Raw genomic sequence first — 19,170 nt, forward strand, 5'->3', positions numbered from 1 at the left:
TTGGAAAAAATATGATATATATCGTAAATAATACAGTTTGATAATCTATATGTATATCATAAATTCTAGAATAAGACATATTTGGTGTTTTAAGTTGCAGTTGTATCTCATTTTATTTGGGGAAGGGGAAAAGCATAAAAGGAGTTTTGAACGCAAAGACAGTACTACATAACGATACAGAAGAAAGGCACATATAAATTCTCAGAGGGCATGTTTCTCCTTCAGGGTTCCTCTGAGATCTGCCTCTGTACTATTTCTGAATAGGCAGCCAGTCACACTGCATTTTGAAGGTCATGGACAAGATGTTTGCTGAGAATTGGATCAGTATCCGTAAAATCCATTCTGTTGGCAAACTAGCATTTAAGCATAGCCTATAACCTTTTCCTGCATCATAAGATACACCTTGATTCTTTTTTTTTTTCTTTTTAATAGATATTCTCAACCTCTTCATGAAGAGATAGCACTGCATAAATATTTAAAGCATCGGAACATTGTCCAGTATCTTGGATCTGTTTCAGAAGATGGATACATTAAGATTTTTATGGAGCAGGTGCCAGGAGGTTTGTATCATTCTGCGCTTAGTCTCTCAAAGGAATCAAAAGCAGCTGGGACTCTAAACTTAGTGAAAGCGAATAGATGGGCACTTAATATTTTTGTGCACTGTATGTGGCTCTTCTGTTGAGACATTAACTACAGGTGGCATTCTTCTTATATAAAGAATAGATTTGAAGTGTACAGGTTCCAGTAACCTCTCCCCTTTCTGTAATAATCATAAACCTAGAGAAAAGTCATTGAAAGTATTTGGTGTCAAATACTCATGTGTTATAAAATAGTGGAGTTAGAGCTGTATAGTCCATTTAGCCTGAGCATCTGAATGATGACTGGAGCTTTTAGGATAAGTTTCTGTTGAGCAGTAACACTGAGCAATTAAGTATTATTTTGTAACTGCTATATACAAAGCACTGCTATTTCCTAGGTAGATTGGAGATAAAAGTTATATGCTTCCCTTGATCATAATTTCCAGTTTTGCTCCTCTAGCCGTCTCTACATTTTAAGATGTGAAGTCCCTCTATATCATCTCTAGGCTATATTTCCATCTGCCTTCTGCTATTTGCTCTTCAGTGTCAAGTATATGCCAGAATGAGTGTTAAATTCTTGTATAGATATAATTTGCAAAGTAAAAACAGAAACAAGAAAATCAGGAAAAAATGTTCAGGTTTTCCAGGGAAGGTCCAGACACAAACATTTGAAATGTAATTAAATACATCTGGGGCATAGGGAAGTTCTTTATTTTTTTAATTCCCATGACCTTCTCACCTGAAAGCTGAGACACTATGACATGTATGATGCATATGGATGTCATGAGTTTATACCAACACTTCCACTTGTTTTCCTGCACTTGTTAAAAGTATCAGCTGGTGTTGTTTACATACCTTTTTTTTTTCCCTGTGCATATATGAACAGTAGAGTGTGCTGCGACTAGTTGCTAATGTCAAGATATTATTGAACCAGTTCAGCTATTCTAAACTCTGCAGCCAGTCTTAAAAAGGAACCAGCTGTTCACGTTATGCACGATTCTTTGACGAAACTTTGCTTTAGAAAGCTGGTGGTGTGGACTGAAAGTCCCTTTAGCTGAATTTGTCTGGCATTAAGTAGACATACTGCACTTAGTTTATTATGAGCAGAAAAAGCAAAACCCTGTTTATTTTGATTCATTATTAAAATATTTGTATTATTTTTAAAAAAAGATTAGATTTATTGCAAGTAGAAGTGCAGATGACCTATCTCCTACTCTGAACATCCATTACTTAGTTTCTTTCAGGAGCTTTCTTTCCTGTGTCTCTGAATATTTCGAGAAGATAATCCCATATTTGCAAGGAAAAGACTCTTTCCTTTTTTCTTCTTCCCCCTCCCCCGCCTCGAGTAAATCAGCTTCTCTTTGCCCGTGCATGTGGTTCATGAAGTATAGTGTATAACATCATGCAGTGTTACCTTTAGCCTTTATTTCATTAAGAGCTAAATGGTTGCTAGTCCCAGTCTCAACAGTTGTTAGACTGAAGTGAGGGAGATGCATCCAGCCCTGTGGGAACATTTATTCCTGTCATGGAGGTGGAAGCTGAGCTGGCAAGAGAGAAATAACCAGTCAAGACCAGCAGCAAATGATTTACTTTGAGGGATCTAGGAAGAATTTGGCTTCATTATAGGTACTGTATTTCTCTTGTATTAGGATATTGAGCAAAGGCTTCATCCAGACTTAAATGTTTCATGTTAATTTGGGGATTTTGCTATCTTGATAAACTTTCTTCTTAACTCTTGTAGGCAGCCTCTCAGCTCTCCTAAGATCTAAGTGGGGCCCAATGAAAGAACCTACAATTAAATTTTACACCAAGCAGATTCTGGAAGGCCTTAAGTATCTCCATGAGAACCAGATTGTACATAGAGATATAAAGGTAAATTTTCCTTTAGTGCGTCTTGTTTGATTTGCTTTTATCTTATTTACTTCAGCTAATTTTACTCTAACCTGCAGTAGAATTTTTAATAGGGCTTCATGGAAGCTTAAAACAAAAGGAAAGAATAAAACACCCCCTTCTCCCTCGTGCTCCAGGAAAATTCCTTTGTACAAAGGTATATTACAAAGATAACTGCAAACCTGAAGGAGTATTGAGTTGGGATTTGGAATCTGTACTCATCTGTCTCCCCTCCCCTCCCTCTCTCTCCTATCCAAACCACAGGGAGATAATGTTTTGGTGAACACCTATAGTGGCGTGGTAAAGATATCTGATTTTGGTACTTCCAAACGGCTGGCAGGAATCAATCCATGCACCGAAACATTTACAGGTACGACTGACTTAGCAGCATTTATAAGGAGTTTGATGATAGATTTAGAGTTAGAGCCAAGAGGCTCTTTGGATTTGTGATGAAAACATGATTAGGTCAATGACAAGTGGTGTCCCTCAGGGGTCCGTACTGGGACCAGTACTGTTTAATATCTTCATCAATGATGTAGACAGTGGGATCAAGCACACCCTCAGCAAGTTTGCAGACGACACCAAGCTGAGTGGTGCCTCTGACACACCTGAGGGACGGATGCCATCCAGAGGGACCTGGACGAACTCGAGAAGTGGGGCCATGTGAACCCCATGACGTTCAACAAGGCCAAGTGCAGGGTCCTGCACCTGGGTCAGGGCAACCCCTGGTATCAATACAGGCTGGGGAATGAAGGGATTGAGAGCAGCCCTGTGGAGAAGGACTTGAGGATACTGGTGGATGAAAAGCTGGACATGAGCCAGTGATGTGCACTTGCAGCCCAGAAAGCCAACCGTATCCTGGGCCGCATCAAAAGCAGCGTGGCCAGCAGGTCGAGGGAGGTGATTCTGCCCCTCTGCTCTGCTCTGGTGAGACCCCACCTGCAGTACTGCATCCAGCTCTGGGGTCCTCAGCACAGGAAGGACATGGCCCTGTTGGAGCGGGTCCAGAGGAGGGCCACAGAAATGATCAGAGGGATGGAATGCCTATGAGGAAAGACTGAGAGAGCTGGCGTTGTTCAGCCTGGAGAAGGGAAGGCTTTTGGGGAAACCTTATTGCAGCCTTTCAGTACTTAAAAGGGGCTTGTAAGAAAGATGGGGACAGACTTTTTAGTAGGGCCTGTAGTGATAGGACAAGGGGCAATGGTTTTAAACTAAAAGAGGGTAGATTCAGACTAGATACAAGGAAGAAATTTTTCGCAATGAGGGTGGTGAAACACTGGAAGAGGTTGCCCAGAGAGGTGGTAGATGCCCCATCCCTGGAAACATTCAAGGTCAGGTTGGACGAGGCTCTGAGCAACCTGATCTAGTTGTAGATGTCCCTGCTCATTGCAGGGGCGTTGGACTAAGATAGATGACCTTTAAAGGTCCCTTCCAACCCAAACTATTCTATGATTCTATGAAGACATACAGCCTGAGGGCAAAGCTGTAGCTTGAAGTTTTTTTCTATAGCAGTCACAATAATGAACATAGTAATATCCAATCCCTTTTCTCTTCACCAGATGTCCTTTAATGAATAGTTCACAGCTTTACCACAGTGTAATTTTATTGCATTCTTAAGAAGAAAAATAATTTAATTTAAATATGTCATAACGGAGCTGGTAGGAATTCATGTGCAGAAAGTACCGTAGTGTTTGCAATACTCAGAACATCTATAGGTTTCTGTTGTTGGTGTGCACTGTTTTCCTGTAAAGACCTCTTGTTAGCTCTGTTAGTATGTGACTGAATATCAGTGATTCCAACTTGACCATCTTTTATTTTATTTTTACTGTTCTTTTTGTTTATCACTATTATAACTAGTATTACAGTCAGATTGTCTACAGGCAAACTTTACAGACGTTCAGATTCATCTGTTAAGACCCTATAGGCTTAGGTAGGATCTTATTTTGCCAACATGTATAGCTTTAGGATTTTCAATAGATTTCCCCGCCCCCCCCCCCCCAACTTTGGATGTACTAGGGTGGAAAAAAGGATAGTATATTGAAAAGATGCTAAAACATAAGTTTCTGTCTAGTTTTCTGTATGGGAAATCAAATATTTTGGCTATACAGGTTGCATTTGGCAATTTTTGGGTTGCTTAGTGGTGCGTTCATTCTCTTTGATAAGAATGAAGACTATAACACTGGACTATTCTTTTTGTCCTGACTAGGAACCTTGCAGTACATGGCTCCAGAAATCATCGATAAAGGACCACGAGGATATGGTGCACCAGCTGATATCTGGTCACTAGGTTGTACCATTATTGAAATGGCAACAGGCAAACCTCCATTTCATGAACTAGGGGAGCCTCAAGCAGCAATGTTTAAAGTAAGTACAGCTTTTTTGATATAGAGTTCATGAATTTTCAAGTACTAACATAATTTTTTAATATTAATTTCATTGATAGTAACCTTTTGTTTTATGGGTTGCTTTGCACAAAGCCATAGTCTGACCTGTGCTCTTAATTCTCACTGAAGGATCCTTCCCTGCTCTAAGCTGTATTGCTCTAGAGGGTAATAATTTATTTTTGTGCTGGAAATAGGTCATGACTCAAAGGAGCAACCTGAAAAATGACTGAAGACTTATGAAAACTAATATTCTCTACCCTCTTACCTCTATTATCTCCTGCTCTTGGTTTATGATTTCCTTCTTGGCAACCAGTCTCTCCAATGATGACAACCAAGTTATTTCTGCTCCTTTAAGTCTTTTTTTATGAGCTTCCCTCCTAGAGGATCTGTTTGCCTTGTCTTTCAAAAGCCCAGTCTCTGGGGGGAGACATGGTGGGAAGCTATGGTGGAAGGAGGGGCTAACTTTCCAAGATTTTTGGTATGTACTGAAGGAGTAAAATACTCTGTATTTTACATCCTAAGTCCTTTGGATCAAAGCTACCTCCTCTGTAAACTGTTGTCTCTAGTACTTTGTTTCTCTTAGTGTATCTGTTTTCAAATGCACAAATTAACACTTGAGAAGAGAACGCTTCAGGTAGTTTTGATAATAAATGTATTTGAAACAAGTTGCTTGTTCTAACTCTAAAACTAACAGTGGTGTAAAAGCTATGATGTGATAATGTGTCAAATATGCAGACTGAAAATTTTTGGTTCTTCCACTGGCTTGCAGTAGGCCTTTAGTAAAGTACTTAAGTTTTCACTTATGCTTCAGAGTCCTCATTCTTGTAATGGGGAAAATATCATATCTATAACTAAGCAAACTGCTTTAAATTATCAATATTGTTAAATTTTTTTGTGTATGTTGTTGAAAGTCACTGTGTGAGTATTAGTGTAATTAGTAATGGAGCCATGGTAGCAAAATCAGGTCTGTATCAGTAAGTACAGTAAGCTGGGCTGCAATTCAGCCATGCGTCATACTAGGCCTGTGAGTTGTCCCATGCACCACAGCTAAAAGGCAAAGAAAGGCATGGTTATGGGTGTTGGTGTAGTTATTTCAACAGTATAATATGTCACCTCGGTGCTGTCAACTTGTGACACTACCTCAGAAGAAGCTGCCTGGGTGAACATGGTTTGGTTCACTAAAGCTTTCCTGAGGGAGCCCTGGAAAGAGACTTTTTTCCACATTGCTGTAAATGTCAGACGTGGTTGTGTCGGCAGATGCCTTTTCATCTTACGTATCTGGCATGTAGTTGAACTGTTGAGTTACACTTCCGATTTTTCAGCACAGTTTATTGAACTGTCAGGAAGCACTGGTTCAGTTCTGGGTGCTTGACGGGCTCTGCGCAGGCTCACAAGGTGAGCTCTGGCAGGACTGTGAATGTCCCTGTGTCCTGCCCACAAGCATCTCCAGGCCACAGAGCTGTGTTCTGAAGTCTCAGAATTGGCATTTTTTAAAATAAATTTCTTGCCCTTCTTTCCTCAAGGATGCGGCAGAGTTTTTAGCAATGTTATTGCAGACTGTGTTAATGTGCTACAGTCAAGCATTTGTTTTTGTTTTCTGTTTCTTGGCTCTGCTGGGACCTGCTTGGAACTGCTTCCTGCTGGGCACTGTGCATTGCAAACTGTGGTTTCTTTTTGCTCTGTAATAAAAGTAAGCAAGCTGGAAGCTAGGTTTGAAGCCAGGTATGAAGCAGGCCAACTGGGCAGGCATGTAAAAACAGGCCTGGAAAACTTGGGATATTGGACTTTTGAGGTCCTCACCTCCACACATGCTCATTCTGTCATGCATAGGGCAGGTGAGGAGAGGGAAGGTCTGAGTCTGGCTGTGCAGTCAGTAGAGATTGCAAATGACCAAAGGGTTGGATAAAGTAGAGAAAAGCAGGCTAGAGGAAACAGAACTGGAAATGGCTCCTGGCTGAGTGTACATTATCTAGTATTTCATCTATGAGCACAGTATGTGTGCATCTGTGTGAAAGGAGTGCAAACAGATGACATTGAATGGAGATAAAGTAAACTCATGTTGCCACAGAGCTTCAGGATGCTCTCTGCAAAACTTATTCTCCTTGAACCACAGAGATAAAGATAAGATCAGAGACATGCATTCAAATTTCCTGGTCCTGGTTTGGACTGTCCTGCATTTTGTTTAGTGCATAAGGTTGTAACATCAGCTTGTGACACTGCCCCAGCTGAAGCTGGCTGTGTGACCCTGTCCCCAGAGTGCACAAGGAGGAGTGGGCAGACAGATATGTGTCAAGAGGAGTTGTCAGAGCACAGCAAGCAGGTGGCTGTCTTCTCTCCGTGCTCCAAAGCAAAAGCTTGCCGGGCTGAGTTTTGAAGTGGTGAAACTATATACCCTATTTATAAAGCACTGTCCAAAATACGCATGGGCTTTTACAAATCAGATAAAGATGCTCCATCAGACAAGGTAAATGTATAGATGTTGTATCCTGCCAAAAGGACATAGCATCAATTTATTTATTTATTCAATTTATTTATTAAATACATCAATCTAATTGCAGAGGTTACAAGTTGCATGTATTAAAAATGTTACATGCAGGAAATACTGAGTTTTGAATGTGCTCAGAGTCATGGTTTGGAAGGGCTTAATGCATTATTAGCATTTTATATTCTGCAGTGTCATTTGAACAGAAGCACGACTGCTCAGCCTTTTTTGCTTCAGCTTGCATCGAAGCTGAACCACTATGGTGAGTGCCTAGTGGTGCCACAGTGTGCTAATGCAGCTGTATAATGAGATTATTTAAACAACTCTTCATTTTAGCAAGCAGCTGGCACTTGTTTAACTGCTGGGCTACTATCTCCCTTGGGGCCACTGTCTTTCTGCTTGTTCTCCAGAGCCTGTTTTATGTAAAGATGCTGAGACTACAAGCCATAATCTTGCCAGGTACACGCCATACAGTGCACACATGTTACGCAACTCTCATTTCAAAACATTTATGCCAAATTGGCATTAGAGAATAAGGCGGCAGTGCAGGAGCTGGAAAAATCACTAGGGAGCAAGCTGTAGAAGTACATTTTTCATTACTTAAAGAAAGAGTGGGGGGTCTTGTTAAACCTTTGGACATCATGTGATTTTCAGTTAAATAACACTGAAGGGCTGGGGAAGACATCTGGCCTGAGTGCTGGGGGTGGTGACAAGGTCTGGCAAGGTCATTCTGAGCATTCGTACAAGGAAATTTGGCAGCGGCAGGAGCAGAACAGGTGCAGGCCACAGGCAGTCGGTGCTAGAGGAGGAAGTAATTCCTGTTCCTGGGCACGAACGTGCTGGAGGAGTCAGCAGCGGATAGACACGGTACTGGGCAGGGGTGATGGGAAGCGTATGCAGTCGCTGGAGGGACTGCAGTTCTCGATGCTGGTAGGAGAAGCAGCATTTGAAGCACTTGGTGTGGATGATGTCCAGATCCTGAGACTGCCTGAAGGTAGATGGTTGGATACATCCCTAACTTGACATTTGTGTAATACCACATGGACATTCACGCCATGTTTACAATGCAGTAAAACAGGATCAGAGCCTTGTCACTTCACTGCTCTATGTGGGTACCTGGATCGCTCCTTTGCCACGAGAGTCAGCGAGAGTGTGAGAGGTCATACTAAGAAAGCTTTGGCCCATGGTCTTCTTGCAGTTGTTTAGTGAAATTATTTAGTAAAAACAATTTATATCTGTGTTTTACTTGCAGGTTGGGATGTTTAAGATTCATCCTGAAATTCCAGAATCGTTGTCCACTGAAACAAGAGCCTTTATTTTGCTCTGTTTTGAACCTGATCCTAGTAAACGTGTTACAGCATCTGGTTTGCTCAGAGATTCCTTCCTGAAACAAGTAAACAAGGGCAAGAAAAGCAGAATTGCATTCAAGCCTTCAGGTAAGGAATTATCAGCCAAATCCAAGTCAACATCATCATTAAGTGTTATATAAAACATTGGAATCATTAAGCAATCTCTTTTACTGAGGACATTTTTTGTGCCAGGAAAGCAGCAGGAACTCAACTGTTGAAAGTGCCTGTGATTTGTAATTACACATATTTAAATTTAACAATTCCCACAAAATATGGTGACTTGCTTATTTTGTGTTTTGCTTGCTGAAACGTCCCAACCCCATTTTTCCTCTCCCCCAAAATAAATGCCTCATTTATAGTAAAGTAAAATTAGAAAACTGACATTCGGCAAAGACTTTCCAAAGCAAGTCTGCGTTTTAGATTCACAATTATATACGCTTCAGAGATCTGAGTTTTATAGAGTAGGTGCTTGGCACCTGAAAATGTTGGTCTATTAGGTGTTTGGGTCTACAAGGGTCAGTATTTTCAAACTTGATATTTAACTTGGAAATTTGGCACATAGGTGCTGAAGGAGCTGTTTAGCGGGTTGTTTTGTTTTATCTGCCCAGCATGTTCTTCCCCCCCTCAATATATCAGCCACTTTCTCAGCAATAAGATAACAAATCTTAATATAGATCTGCCAAATAAATAATTAGTGTTTGAAGGAACTATCCATTTAAAAACAAGCAAAGCCATTGGTCTTGCTGCTTCTTTCCCCTGTCTGCACCCACATGTGCGCACACTCCCAATGCAAATTGAATTGCTTCCCTTTTTGAGCTTTTTCCCCCTCAGCAGGGAACATTTGCAAGAATGGAATTCTAAGGGGAAAAATTAGCAAAGAATTTATAACATCTAGCTGAATTGGTTTCAGCAAGGAAATGGGCACAATCTCTTGCCCTGAGGGGCACTAAGAACTGCAACCCGTGCAGTTACACTGGGCTAACAGGAGAGCTCACACTGCTCAGCCAGGGCGGTGGCAGTCAGGAGCTATTGGCAGGCTGTAGCCTTCTGCCCCACTGTAACAATGCTCTCCTGTGGCCTTTTCAGCCCTCGGCTGAGAACGTTTTCCTGGAAAAATTGTGTGGCATTAGAAAGGGTGGAGCTTGCCTTGTTAGCTGCCCTGGGAGCAACAGGCTCTTTGTCAAATACCAGGGGAAGCACAGCTGTCTTCTGAACCCCCTCCCTCCTCCTGCTTTCCTCCTTTCTTCTCTTTTCCCACTCATGGATGAGGTTACGGGGCTCCTTCAAATGGCCTGAGGATCTGGTGCTGCAGGGTTAAGCACTGGGCTGCAGCAAGAAGCAAGCTCAGTGATGGCCATGGACGTGAGCAGAGTGGGCAAATGCTATGAATACTGTCTATTGGGTGAGGGGAGGGAAAGGCAACATGGCTGCAGCCGAGTGTGTGCTTCGCTGCGCTGGCGCTGGGGAAAGCGGTGCTGGCTGCTGCAGCCATCTCCAAGGGGACTTTGGGTGTGTAAGGCAGGTCCTGGCCCAGCAGTTGCCACAATCTCAGATGCCGCAGTTCACCCTGTCTCCTCCCTCTACTGTTTCCCTCACCGCCAATTTCCTCACCTTTGTCCCCATCTTTCCATCCTGTCTATATGCCTTTTTTCTTTCCAATAATAAAGGCAGCCCAGAGCAAATCGCAGCCCTTACTCTTGGGACAACAACTTTCAATTTTCTGTACTGCTGAGATGCCTTGAACCAGTTCTCAGAAGGTGTCGTATATTGTTTCATTTCTGTGACTGCCTAACCTCAGCCATTTGAACATCAGTCATGTACCTTGGAATATGTCAGAGCTTTCTGAACAACATTGAACTTCTAGCTCTCTTCCTTCCCCACCGCCACATAATTTGTAGTGACAAGCATCAAAAACTTTTGTGATATTTTAGCTTCATGGATGTGTGCACTCTGAGTTGACAGAACTTCTTCCTTACCTTTCCTATCCAACAGCTGCAAACTGGCAATCAGGATTATAGCAAGCTCTCAGTATCAGTTATTTTATTTCTTCTTACTTTCAAGATGAATTGGAAAGGGACGAGAGATTTCCTTCAGGCTCGTGCTAAGAGAGAGAGTCCTTACTGAGGGCAAGGGGACATGTGAGCAAGGCAGATGCCTTGGGTGTCGGAGAGGGTGCAAATATAAGTCCTTTAACGCAGTCTGGCAGAGGTGAGGAGGGCAGGTAGCAGAGTGCTCTCTGTTTAGAGTTATGGCTGGTGGAGCAGCTGATGGTAACCTGTTGGTTTGATTCAGGCTCTTTAAACAGCTGTGTATCCAGTTGTACCACTTTGTGAGATCAGCATCGCGGGGGATTGTGTGTATATATAGTGTGTGTGTGTGCATGCAAGAGAGGGTAATAAAATGGCATTTCATGTGAGTATCTAGCTGCTTTGTTGTCTTTGGGTTCAGCAGTTAGCTCGTTCACACCATTTACTGCTTATGCATATAATGATTTTGAGTTGTATTGCAGCTTTCTATCAAGAAGGTTACCTCTCCCTCAGCCATTTTGCAAAATGAGATCTTGATATCATTGAAGATGATCACGGCTGTTTTAAGCACGTTGCCCTTTCCTGCCTAGTTCTGTTACACGTTTTACAATGTCTGTTCCTAGATTACAATCGCAATACATCCCTCCCGCTGCCGATCCATGGAGAACAGGCTGGCAGTAGCAGCAGTGAGTATGGCTCTGTTTCGCCAGACTCTGATGTACAGCATGACATGTTTTTTGAAAGGCCAAAGAGATCCATTTCAGAGATTCAGACAAAGCATCCCATTTCCCATTTACTAAGGTAAAGCATTTGCTTGTCGCTTGACACCCATGAGGGATTATGTGGATTTAACTCACATTATATTTTATCTGAGGGCAATTTTTAAGCAGGTGTGTTAAACGGCAAGTGAGTTGTATAGGCAAGTTACCAGTTCATTTAAATATTGTCTATATTTAATTAATGAACAATGATTCTTTCTCCTTAAGGTTTCCTTGTATTTATATGTTTTTCCCTTCCCAATGAATAAATGTCAGTCATCTTATTGACTGAGTGGATATGGATTCAGGAGTTAGCGGAAGAGTTGACCCTTCCATGTACTCCTGAGAAAAATGTGGGAAAGGGGCAGCAGATAGTTCTGCTGATCAGAGAGCCCAAAGCAATACTTTCAAATGAGTATGTTACAGTATGGGGCCAGAAAAGATGAGTAGTTATCTCAGTCCAGGGTTTTCAGCTTTCCTCCCCAAAACTGAACCAGTGCTGGGTGACATTAATGCCAGCTTCTTAGAGGGACGAAATCAGCCTTGTGCTTTCTGCTTCAGTGAGGTTTACGCCAGCTGAGGATCTGAGCCATCTTCTGTCTCAGAATTAGTGTTTAACAGTGTGATCAATCCACTGCTGTAGTTTACCTCACTTTTTAACCTCCAAAGTATCCCTGCTCGCTTCTGACAGTATTGCCATGTTGCTAATGCTGCCGTCTCTCTTGTACTTGTGGCCCGGTTGCTGACACAGTGTGCCTGATGAGGGCTCGGCCTCGGAGGACAGGAGTGCCTCTCCTTCTGTTGAGGATAAGGATTCTGGGCTGTTTCTGCTGCGGAAGGACAGTGAACGCCGAGCGATCCTATATAAAATCCTTAAGGAAGAACAGAATAAAGTTGTTTCCAATTTGCAGGACTGTATTGCACAGGTAATTTCACTTCAGCTCTCTTTTTCCCATGTCAAAAGGAAAATGACAAGCTAGGTAGTATCATTCCTTTTCTGAAAACTAATAAACGAAGGTGCTTGGATTGTTCCTTCTGAATATCTTTAATCTCTGAAACCCGTAACTGTGTGAGCCATTGGCTGTTATCTGAATGGATAGCAAACACCGCCCTTTGCCTGCTGCTGGGCTCTTGCTTTTTTTTTTTGGAGGGGGAAGTTTGGGGCATTTGATGTGGGGTTGGGGGGCTGAGGTTGGGCGGTTGGGTGGTTTTGATGTTGAGTTTTGTTTTGGCTTTTAAGGACATGGAAATGGAGCAGCAGATAGTAATAGGTATTATTTGCTTTAAGGATAGAGAACTGATTAACAATTTTTTATTCAAAACACAGGTAAACTAGGTGCCAAGAACACAGTACATGAATCTTTAAAAAGCTAAGGCAGATTTTCTGTGGGGTTGAGTGGGAAGGTTTCATAACTGTAAAGAGGAGCAAGAAAAATCACGTTTGGTTAACCTATAGCCAAGCAACGCCACACACCAGTGACAGAGTGGATTGCTTAGCCTTTTCTTCTTAACGTCTGCTTCTAACGTGCCCCTGACGTTATCTGTTCTTACCAAAGCTACGGGTTTTCACCTGGACTGCAGGTAAAGGGGAACCCACAGACTCTTCTTGCGGTACCCCCGGCCAGCCGTTGGTCTTGGCGCAAAGACACTTGCAGCACCGCTGGCAGGGGCCCTGCTGCTCCTGGGGCAGCTCCAGCCCAGCCCGGCATGGGCAGCGCCCCTGCGCAGCCCTGGGGTTTGCTTCTCCCCCGTCGCTCGCTGCCCTAGCAGACTGCCTATCGGTGCAGGGCGGCTCGCCCCAGGCCCTGGGGGCTCCTGTAGAGCTTTACAGGCCCAAGAGGAAGGCCCACAAACTCAGGCTGGGGAAGCAATTGGGGTAAATTTCTGCTCTGAGCTTAAACGGCAAGATAGCTTATAGCCTTACGGAGGACTAAAATTCCTATGTGAGATCTTAGTCAGAAACAACCAGGGCTCTAAATATTTTCCAGGATAAAGAAGGGTTATTTAGTAACAGCAAGTCCTACCTCAGTCTCCAGCTGTATTGCAGCACTCCTGTTATCACCTGTTTTCCATAATTTCTGTAATACTTCTCCCTTTACCTTTTAATTATACAGGTTGTTGCTCTTACAGGCACTTGGATGGCTTTAACTGTAGGGGTTATGGACTGCAAATCATAGAATGAACACTTGAGTCCTATCACTGTGTAATCTTAGACCTTTTTGTGACTTATGATAAATGCATATGTAAACGTATTTTTTTGCCTAAGGAAATCAAATGTCTGCATAATTAGATATAAGTCCAGATTCAGCTGATTGAAAGGATAGCATCTAAAAAATCTGGGTCTCTTATTGACTCACGCAGCTGTTTTTATGGAGGAGAGGTGCCCTCTGCAGTACATTGCAGAAATATGTAGATATTATCTGGACCCTCTTCCCTTTGTGACAGCCACAGTAGCAGTAGACTTAATTTATTTTTTGGAAAATAGGAATTACTATTAAAAAAAAATTAGTTAGAAAAAAGTAGAAAATAAAGGCTTTGCAGAAACAAAAGTTCTGTGATTTCTGTGCATGCATGAAATATACATGGGCAAAGCTATAAATTGTAAGCCTAAAAATACTAATGCTACTGATTAGATGTTTAATGACTCTGGGATTTACTTGATATACATTCATTATCTTTTCTCCAGAGCTCTGAAGAACTGCAACTTTCAGTGGCCCACATCAAGCAGATTATTGGGATTTTAAGGGACTTCATACATTCTCCCGAGCAGAGAGTGATGGCTTCTACCATATCCAAGCTGAAAATGGATTTGGACTTTGACAGCACGTCCATCAATCAGATTCATCTGGTGCTGTTTGGATTTCAGGATGCGGTAAGTCCCTTGCCTAGCACAGGGGGAGAGGAATTCTTCCTGGGCAGCTTCTCCGCCCTTCCTCACGCCTCTTCCTTCTTACCCTGCTCATGCCGAACAGCCGTTTTCTGCCCCCCTTCCTCAGAAGCTCCTGCGCTCGCCAGGGAAGGTGGGAGAATGTGGGCAGTATGGGGCAGACAAAGCCCTGGTGACTGATCGTATGGGAGACTAAGACTAAAGGTGTTTGAAGGTCAGGTTTTGCCTGGTGACCTGTGGATCACCAGGGCTGAAAGTTTCCTTGCCCTAGGAGGAAGGCTGGGGTGTAGCCAGGGGCACCAGACAAGCCCTGCAGAGGGGCACGCGGGGCTGGACAGGGAGCCCTGCTGTGTGGGAGCCCCGGTGAGCTCCCGGTGGGCGCTCCCAGGCAGGCCTTGAAGCCAAGGGGCGTGGTGCTTGAAGGGCTGCCCCTGACCCCGCAAGCTCTGTTTGTTCTGGATCCTACGCTTATTTGCTCTTCTACCTCTCCTGGTACTCTAGAGGGACTTTGAATGTCACAGTCTGGGTACGGTTTGAAAGCTCTAGCCTAAAACTGTCAAATCTGTTGTGTAGACTTTCAAAGGCGGGAGGGTTTTAGCGGCTCATGCAGTTGTTACTTTATAAAACTGCATCTGACTATTGAAAAACAAGATTCTCTTTCCTAAGGTGTAAGCAAGTTGTTTGGTGCTATTTTTACTTGCTTATTTATTTATAGGTGAACAAAGTATTAAGAAATCATTTAATAAGGCCCCACTGGATGTTTGCAATGGATAACATAATTCGCCGTGCAGTCCAAGCAGCAGTCACTATTCTTATTCCAGGTAAATCAAAGCAGCTGAAAATAATCTTTTTTTTTTTCTTTTTTTTTAAAAATAAGGCTGTTCGCATATCAAAAGAGTTATAGCAAATGGAACAGTTTAGATGTTTAATCTGTCAGCGTGCCATTAACTGCATCCCATGTGCCGCTACATCAAAGGGACGGGGTTGGAATGTTGTACAGAAAGAAGTGTTGATCTGGAGGATTAATGCTGTACTTGCAGTACAACAGCACGTAATGAGGAGATAAGCAGTGGTTCCGCACCACCAGTGTGGTTCAACCATGACAGAAAAAGGCCAATTAAATTCAGTCCAAGGTGGAGCTTTTCTAGTAAGAAAGAAAACGACTCTGTGCAACATTTTAATGAAATCCAAGGTGGGTAACGCTGCACAGGTCTGGTTATGTGTTCTGAAAAATGATTAGTGAGCTGTGGAACAGATGCAGAGAAGGGAGTGCATTAATATGAGGAGGAGTATGGTTTTGGCCTACAGATGGATAGTAGGAAAAAACACCACCACCGAGAAGGAGGAGGATAAATGACTCAGAACTTTCTAGGAATAAGTCTAGGTAGGAATTTTGCAAGTAGTTTTATAACTCCTTTTGAAGTGCTGAGCGCCCCTTCCAGTATGAGAATGTTCTGGGAGCACTTAGTGACGGTGAGCCCTTTCAGTCCAGAGTTGCTTTGGCTTTCGAGCCAAACCGGCCCAATTTTTTAGGACTTTGTTCGTAGGAGAAGAATGCCAGCCATGCTTTGGTGGGAAGGGTGGCCACCTGCAGCAAGCTCTGAGAGAACTGAGGTTAGAAATGCTACCTGGAAAAGAAGAAGGCTTTGTCAACTCTTTGGTCCAGGGCATTAGGGGAAAACAACTTTTTTTTTTTTTTTTTAAAAGCAAGCTTTCAAGGGTTTCTTATTAATACATTTTATTAACTATCTTATAATTCATTTAATCACAAATGTATTTGTCATCTCTACAGCTGTAATCTACAGCTACCCACCTCTACTGCCACACTACAGCCAAGCTATTACAGTGCCACTCATTTTAGAATCGATGCCAGAGAATCTGTGCTCCAGCTCACATAAGGCTTTGCTGCTCCCCTGCTCAGTGTTGTAAGAAAGCACGTTGTGCAAACAGCCCACCTCCTCAGCAGTAATAAAGAACAAACTGTAGTACCTCTGAAGACAGGCTTGTCCAAAACAATTCTTATTCTTACACCGTTTCATTTTACCAGAGCTTCGAGCTCACTTTGAGCCAGCATCAGAAACGGAAGGTGGGGATAAGGACGGTGATGAAGTGGAGGACAGTTACCAGCCCACGGAACAGAACGGGGCTGAGGATCCCACCGTCAGGTCAGGAGTCAGCACCCTTAGTTCTGTGGTGTCACAGGAGGCTCAGCAGCAGCTTAGCCTGGAGTTGGGCAGACTCAAACAAGAGACCTTAAGGTAACTCTCCTATAAAGGCTGGATTTATTTTCAGGCAGTCTTTGACAAGCTCTCGGACGTGGCTTTTTACAGTGACACGTACATACATAACGTAAATACTGCTCACCTGGTACGACTGCCCGGTGATAAAACAGACCTTCCGGGAACACAGATGGATTCAGAATACGCTGGCAGCACTGGCATGACAACTCCACAGCCTGCAGTACAACTTCTGTTTTTGTGTAATTAAGTTTTTAATTGCAGAGTGTCATCTTGGATTTCTACTGCTAAGTAATGAGGCTTGTGCAACTGGTTTCCTTCCTACCTCCTTAGCTCCTCGGATGCCACCTGACCCAGTGGCAGCGTCCTCAAAGCTGTTCCTGCAAGGAGAGGCCAGAGCAGCTCTGTCCTGGCCCCCGGGACAGGCTGCCCGCTCCTTAGCACAAGCAAAGCTCAGCAGAGCCCCTGTCCTGTTTCTCAGGGCCTACATTTGTAGGCTGCTGCCAGTGTGTTAACAGCTGAAGGTCCCGTTCTTCTTTATGGATGTGATGTCAATCTGTGATCAGAAAGTCCCTGGTAGAACATCAGGGCTATACCGTTCGGCAGTACGTGGCAGTATGAAGGCAGCCACTCCGCCCAGGGAGGCTGCAAAACAACAGGAACAGAATTTACAAGCTATTTACTGAATTCTGCAAAGATGAAAGCCACCACTAAGCTGAGTCTCAGACAACCAAAAGGAAATCTGTAAGCCATAAAATACATTACTTAAGAGTCTCTCTCAAGTGTCTCTGTCCTTTGGTAGTCGTTAAAAATGATAAATATTTTTTTCAGCTAGACTTATTCTCAGTATGGTTGTGTTTGATCTCTCTCGTACGCCGACAGGCTTTTGGAAAACCTAGTTCAGAAGGAGAAAGAGTATCAGACCCTCTTACGACAATCTTTGGAGCAAAAAACTGAGGAATTACGCTTGCTTCGATTAAAACTTAAACCTGAAGGTACGAAGAGATACTGCGTACTTTGACAGCTGCACACCAATATATTGGATTGTGTGTTTGTTTATTTGATTTGGCTCAGGGTAACTTAAAAGACTGTCTATTTTAAGCTTCAGTAGTCTGAAAACCATCACTTTTGCCCTAGTTTTGAGTTATTAACCTCTACTTTTGTTTTCTGTTAAAGATTCCCAATGGTCTGCAGCAACTTTTAGAGAGAATGCAGACCCTGAGCTCATGAACTGGCTGCAACAACAAGGAGCAGACTTGGATGCAATTAAGAGGGTAAAAAACAATAAATAATTAAAACAAAAAAAAATCGCCTTTAAAAAAACGTCATTGTAGTCATCATTAGCAGTTTGATTTCAAAGAAGGAATGTTAATTTAGGAATAAATTTGCCTTTTAGTTTGCTGAAGAAGATTATACACTAAGTGCTGTCCTTAATGATATCACTAAAGATGATCTGCGGCATCTGCAGCTGCGGTAAGAAAGTACTTCTTACTTCATTGTTAAGAGCTTAATTAAAGTAATTTGTAAAAAATCTTTTTCAGAAGTTAGGTTATTCAGATAGGTCAGTGATAGTTCAGTGGCAACTGCTGTGAATTTCATCTCTGATTTTCTGTTAAAGTTTTTCACAACTGATGCAGCATAACAACTACACCTAGGGCGCTTCAAGCCATCCAAGTTTTGGCATTTATCAAGGTTGGGAACTATTTCTGCACCAGTCAGGATGATGTAATCGTATGGAAAATAGGCATAAAGAACTTATTTTTCCTACCCATTGGTTCAAGTCCTTTCTTCGTCGTTCTGTTAACTCCTGGCTGACCTGGCAGAAGTTGTTTTAGCCATAACCTTACAGAAGTGTAGTGTTTTCTATGTGCTCTCATAATGGGTATATCCTCGGGATTTCTAGATTTTACTTCTTGCTCACTTTAAAGTAATGGAGACGAGGGAGTTTTCCCTAAACTGTTCTCCATGCTTCTTTATACAGGGGTGGCCTCCTCTGCAGAATTTGGAATGCAATATTAAACCACCGACAAACAGCTGGTGAGACCTCAGTGCAGAAGATTAAAGCTTCGGAAGGAGAACATGCAATGGGAATAAGCAAATGAAAGATATACATTCCTAACACTTAAATTATTAGATGTATATATATGGATGTACAGTGGCCTTGCCGGTTTTGCACAATTACGTAGCTTGTTTGACCATCAGTGTAATACACAGTGAATGAATAGTAACAGCTTTTAAGTTGGCATCAATGCAGTTAAATTACTTATGAAAGAGCAACGCAGAAGTCAAATGCTTATCAGTGGAATATAAAGCATTAGCTGAGACAAAAACCCTTTTCTGCGAACAGGTACCACACACCTGGATTGGCTTTAGCATTGTGAAAACTGTGAACTTAACATGCGTTAACAGTTCTGCTGGCTGATGGTTTAAGCAGGGAGGGGATATGCTGGAGCATACGTCACCTCCCCACAGAGGGATGTATATAGCTTTTTGTATTAAAGCTGCTCGCTCTGAACTACTAGGAAAAGCCTGGTGTGATGTGTTCATTTAGTAACTTTTCTGCAGCAAAAACACAGCA

The 19,170-nt window shown here is 42.6% G+C and overlaps 1 protein-coding gene across 3 annotated transcripts in view; it reads left to right on the plus strand.

Annotated features, from left to right (window-relative positions):
- MAP3K15 (mitogen-activated protein kinase kinase kinase 15) overlaps positions 1 to 19,145 on the plus strand; it is a 91,486-nt gene extending 72,341 nt beyond the window's left edge. For all 3 annotated transcript variants that reach the window (XM_009476307.2, XM_087756670.1, XM_087756669.1), the window contains 14 exons: positions 433 to 560; positions 2,320 to 2,450; positions 2,733 to 2,838; positions 4,675 to 4,832; positions 8,587 to 8,770; positions 11,334 to 11,511; positions 12,220 to 12,394; positions 14,155 to 14,340; positions 15,071 to 15,176; positions 16,403 to 16,613; positions 17,475 to 17,587; positions 17,769 to 17,866; positions 17,989 to 18,065; positions 18,574 to 19,145. In XM_009476307.2, the coding sequence (XP_009474582.2) occupies positions 433 to 560; positions 2,320 to 2,450; positions 2,733 to 2,838; positions 4,675 to 4,832; positions 8,587 to 8,770; positions 11,334 to 11,511; positions 12,220 to 12,394; positions 14,155 to 14,340; positions 15,071 to 15,176; positions 16,403 to 16,613; positions 17,475 to 17,587; positions 17,769 to 17,866; positions 17,989 to 18,065; positions 18,574 to 18,694 (1,972 nt within the window). In that variant the 3' untranslated portion in view covers positions 18,695 to 19,145. The remainder of the gene's footprint in view (positions 1 to 432; positions 561 to 2,319; positions 2,451 to 2,732; positions 2,839 to 4,674; positions 4,833 to 8,586; positions 8,771 to 11,333; positions 11,512 to 12,219; positions 12,395 to 14,154; positions 14,341 to 15,070; positions 15,177 to 16,402; positions 16,614 to 17,474; positions 17,588 to 17,768; positions 17,867 to 17,988; positions 18,066 to 18,573) is intronic.
- The last annotated feature ends 25 nt before the right edge of the window (positions 19,146 to 19,170 follow it).

Source organism: Nipponia nippon, unplaced genomic scaffold (genome assembly GCF_047370975.1).
Source record: "Nipponia nippon isolate SJK-2023a ecotype South Korea unplaced genomic scaffold, ASM4737097v1 scaffold_2, whole genome shotgun sequence".
Classification (NCBI taxonomy): Eukaryota; Metazoa; Chordata; class Aves; order Pelecaniformes; family Threskiornithidae; genus Nipponia; species Nipponia nippon.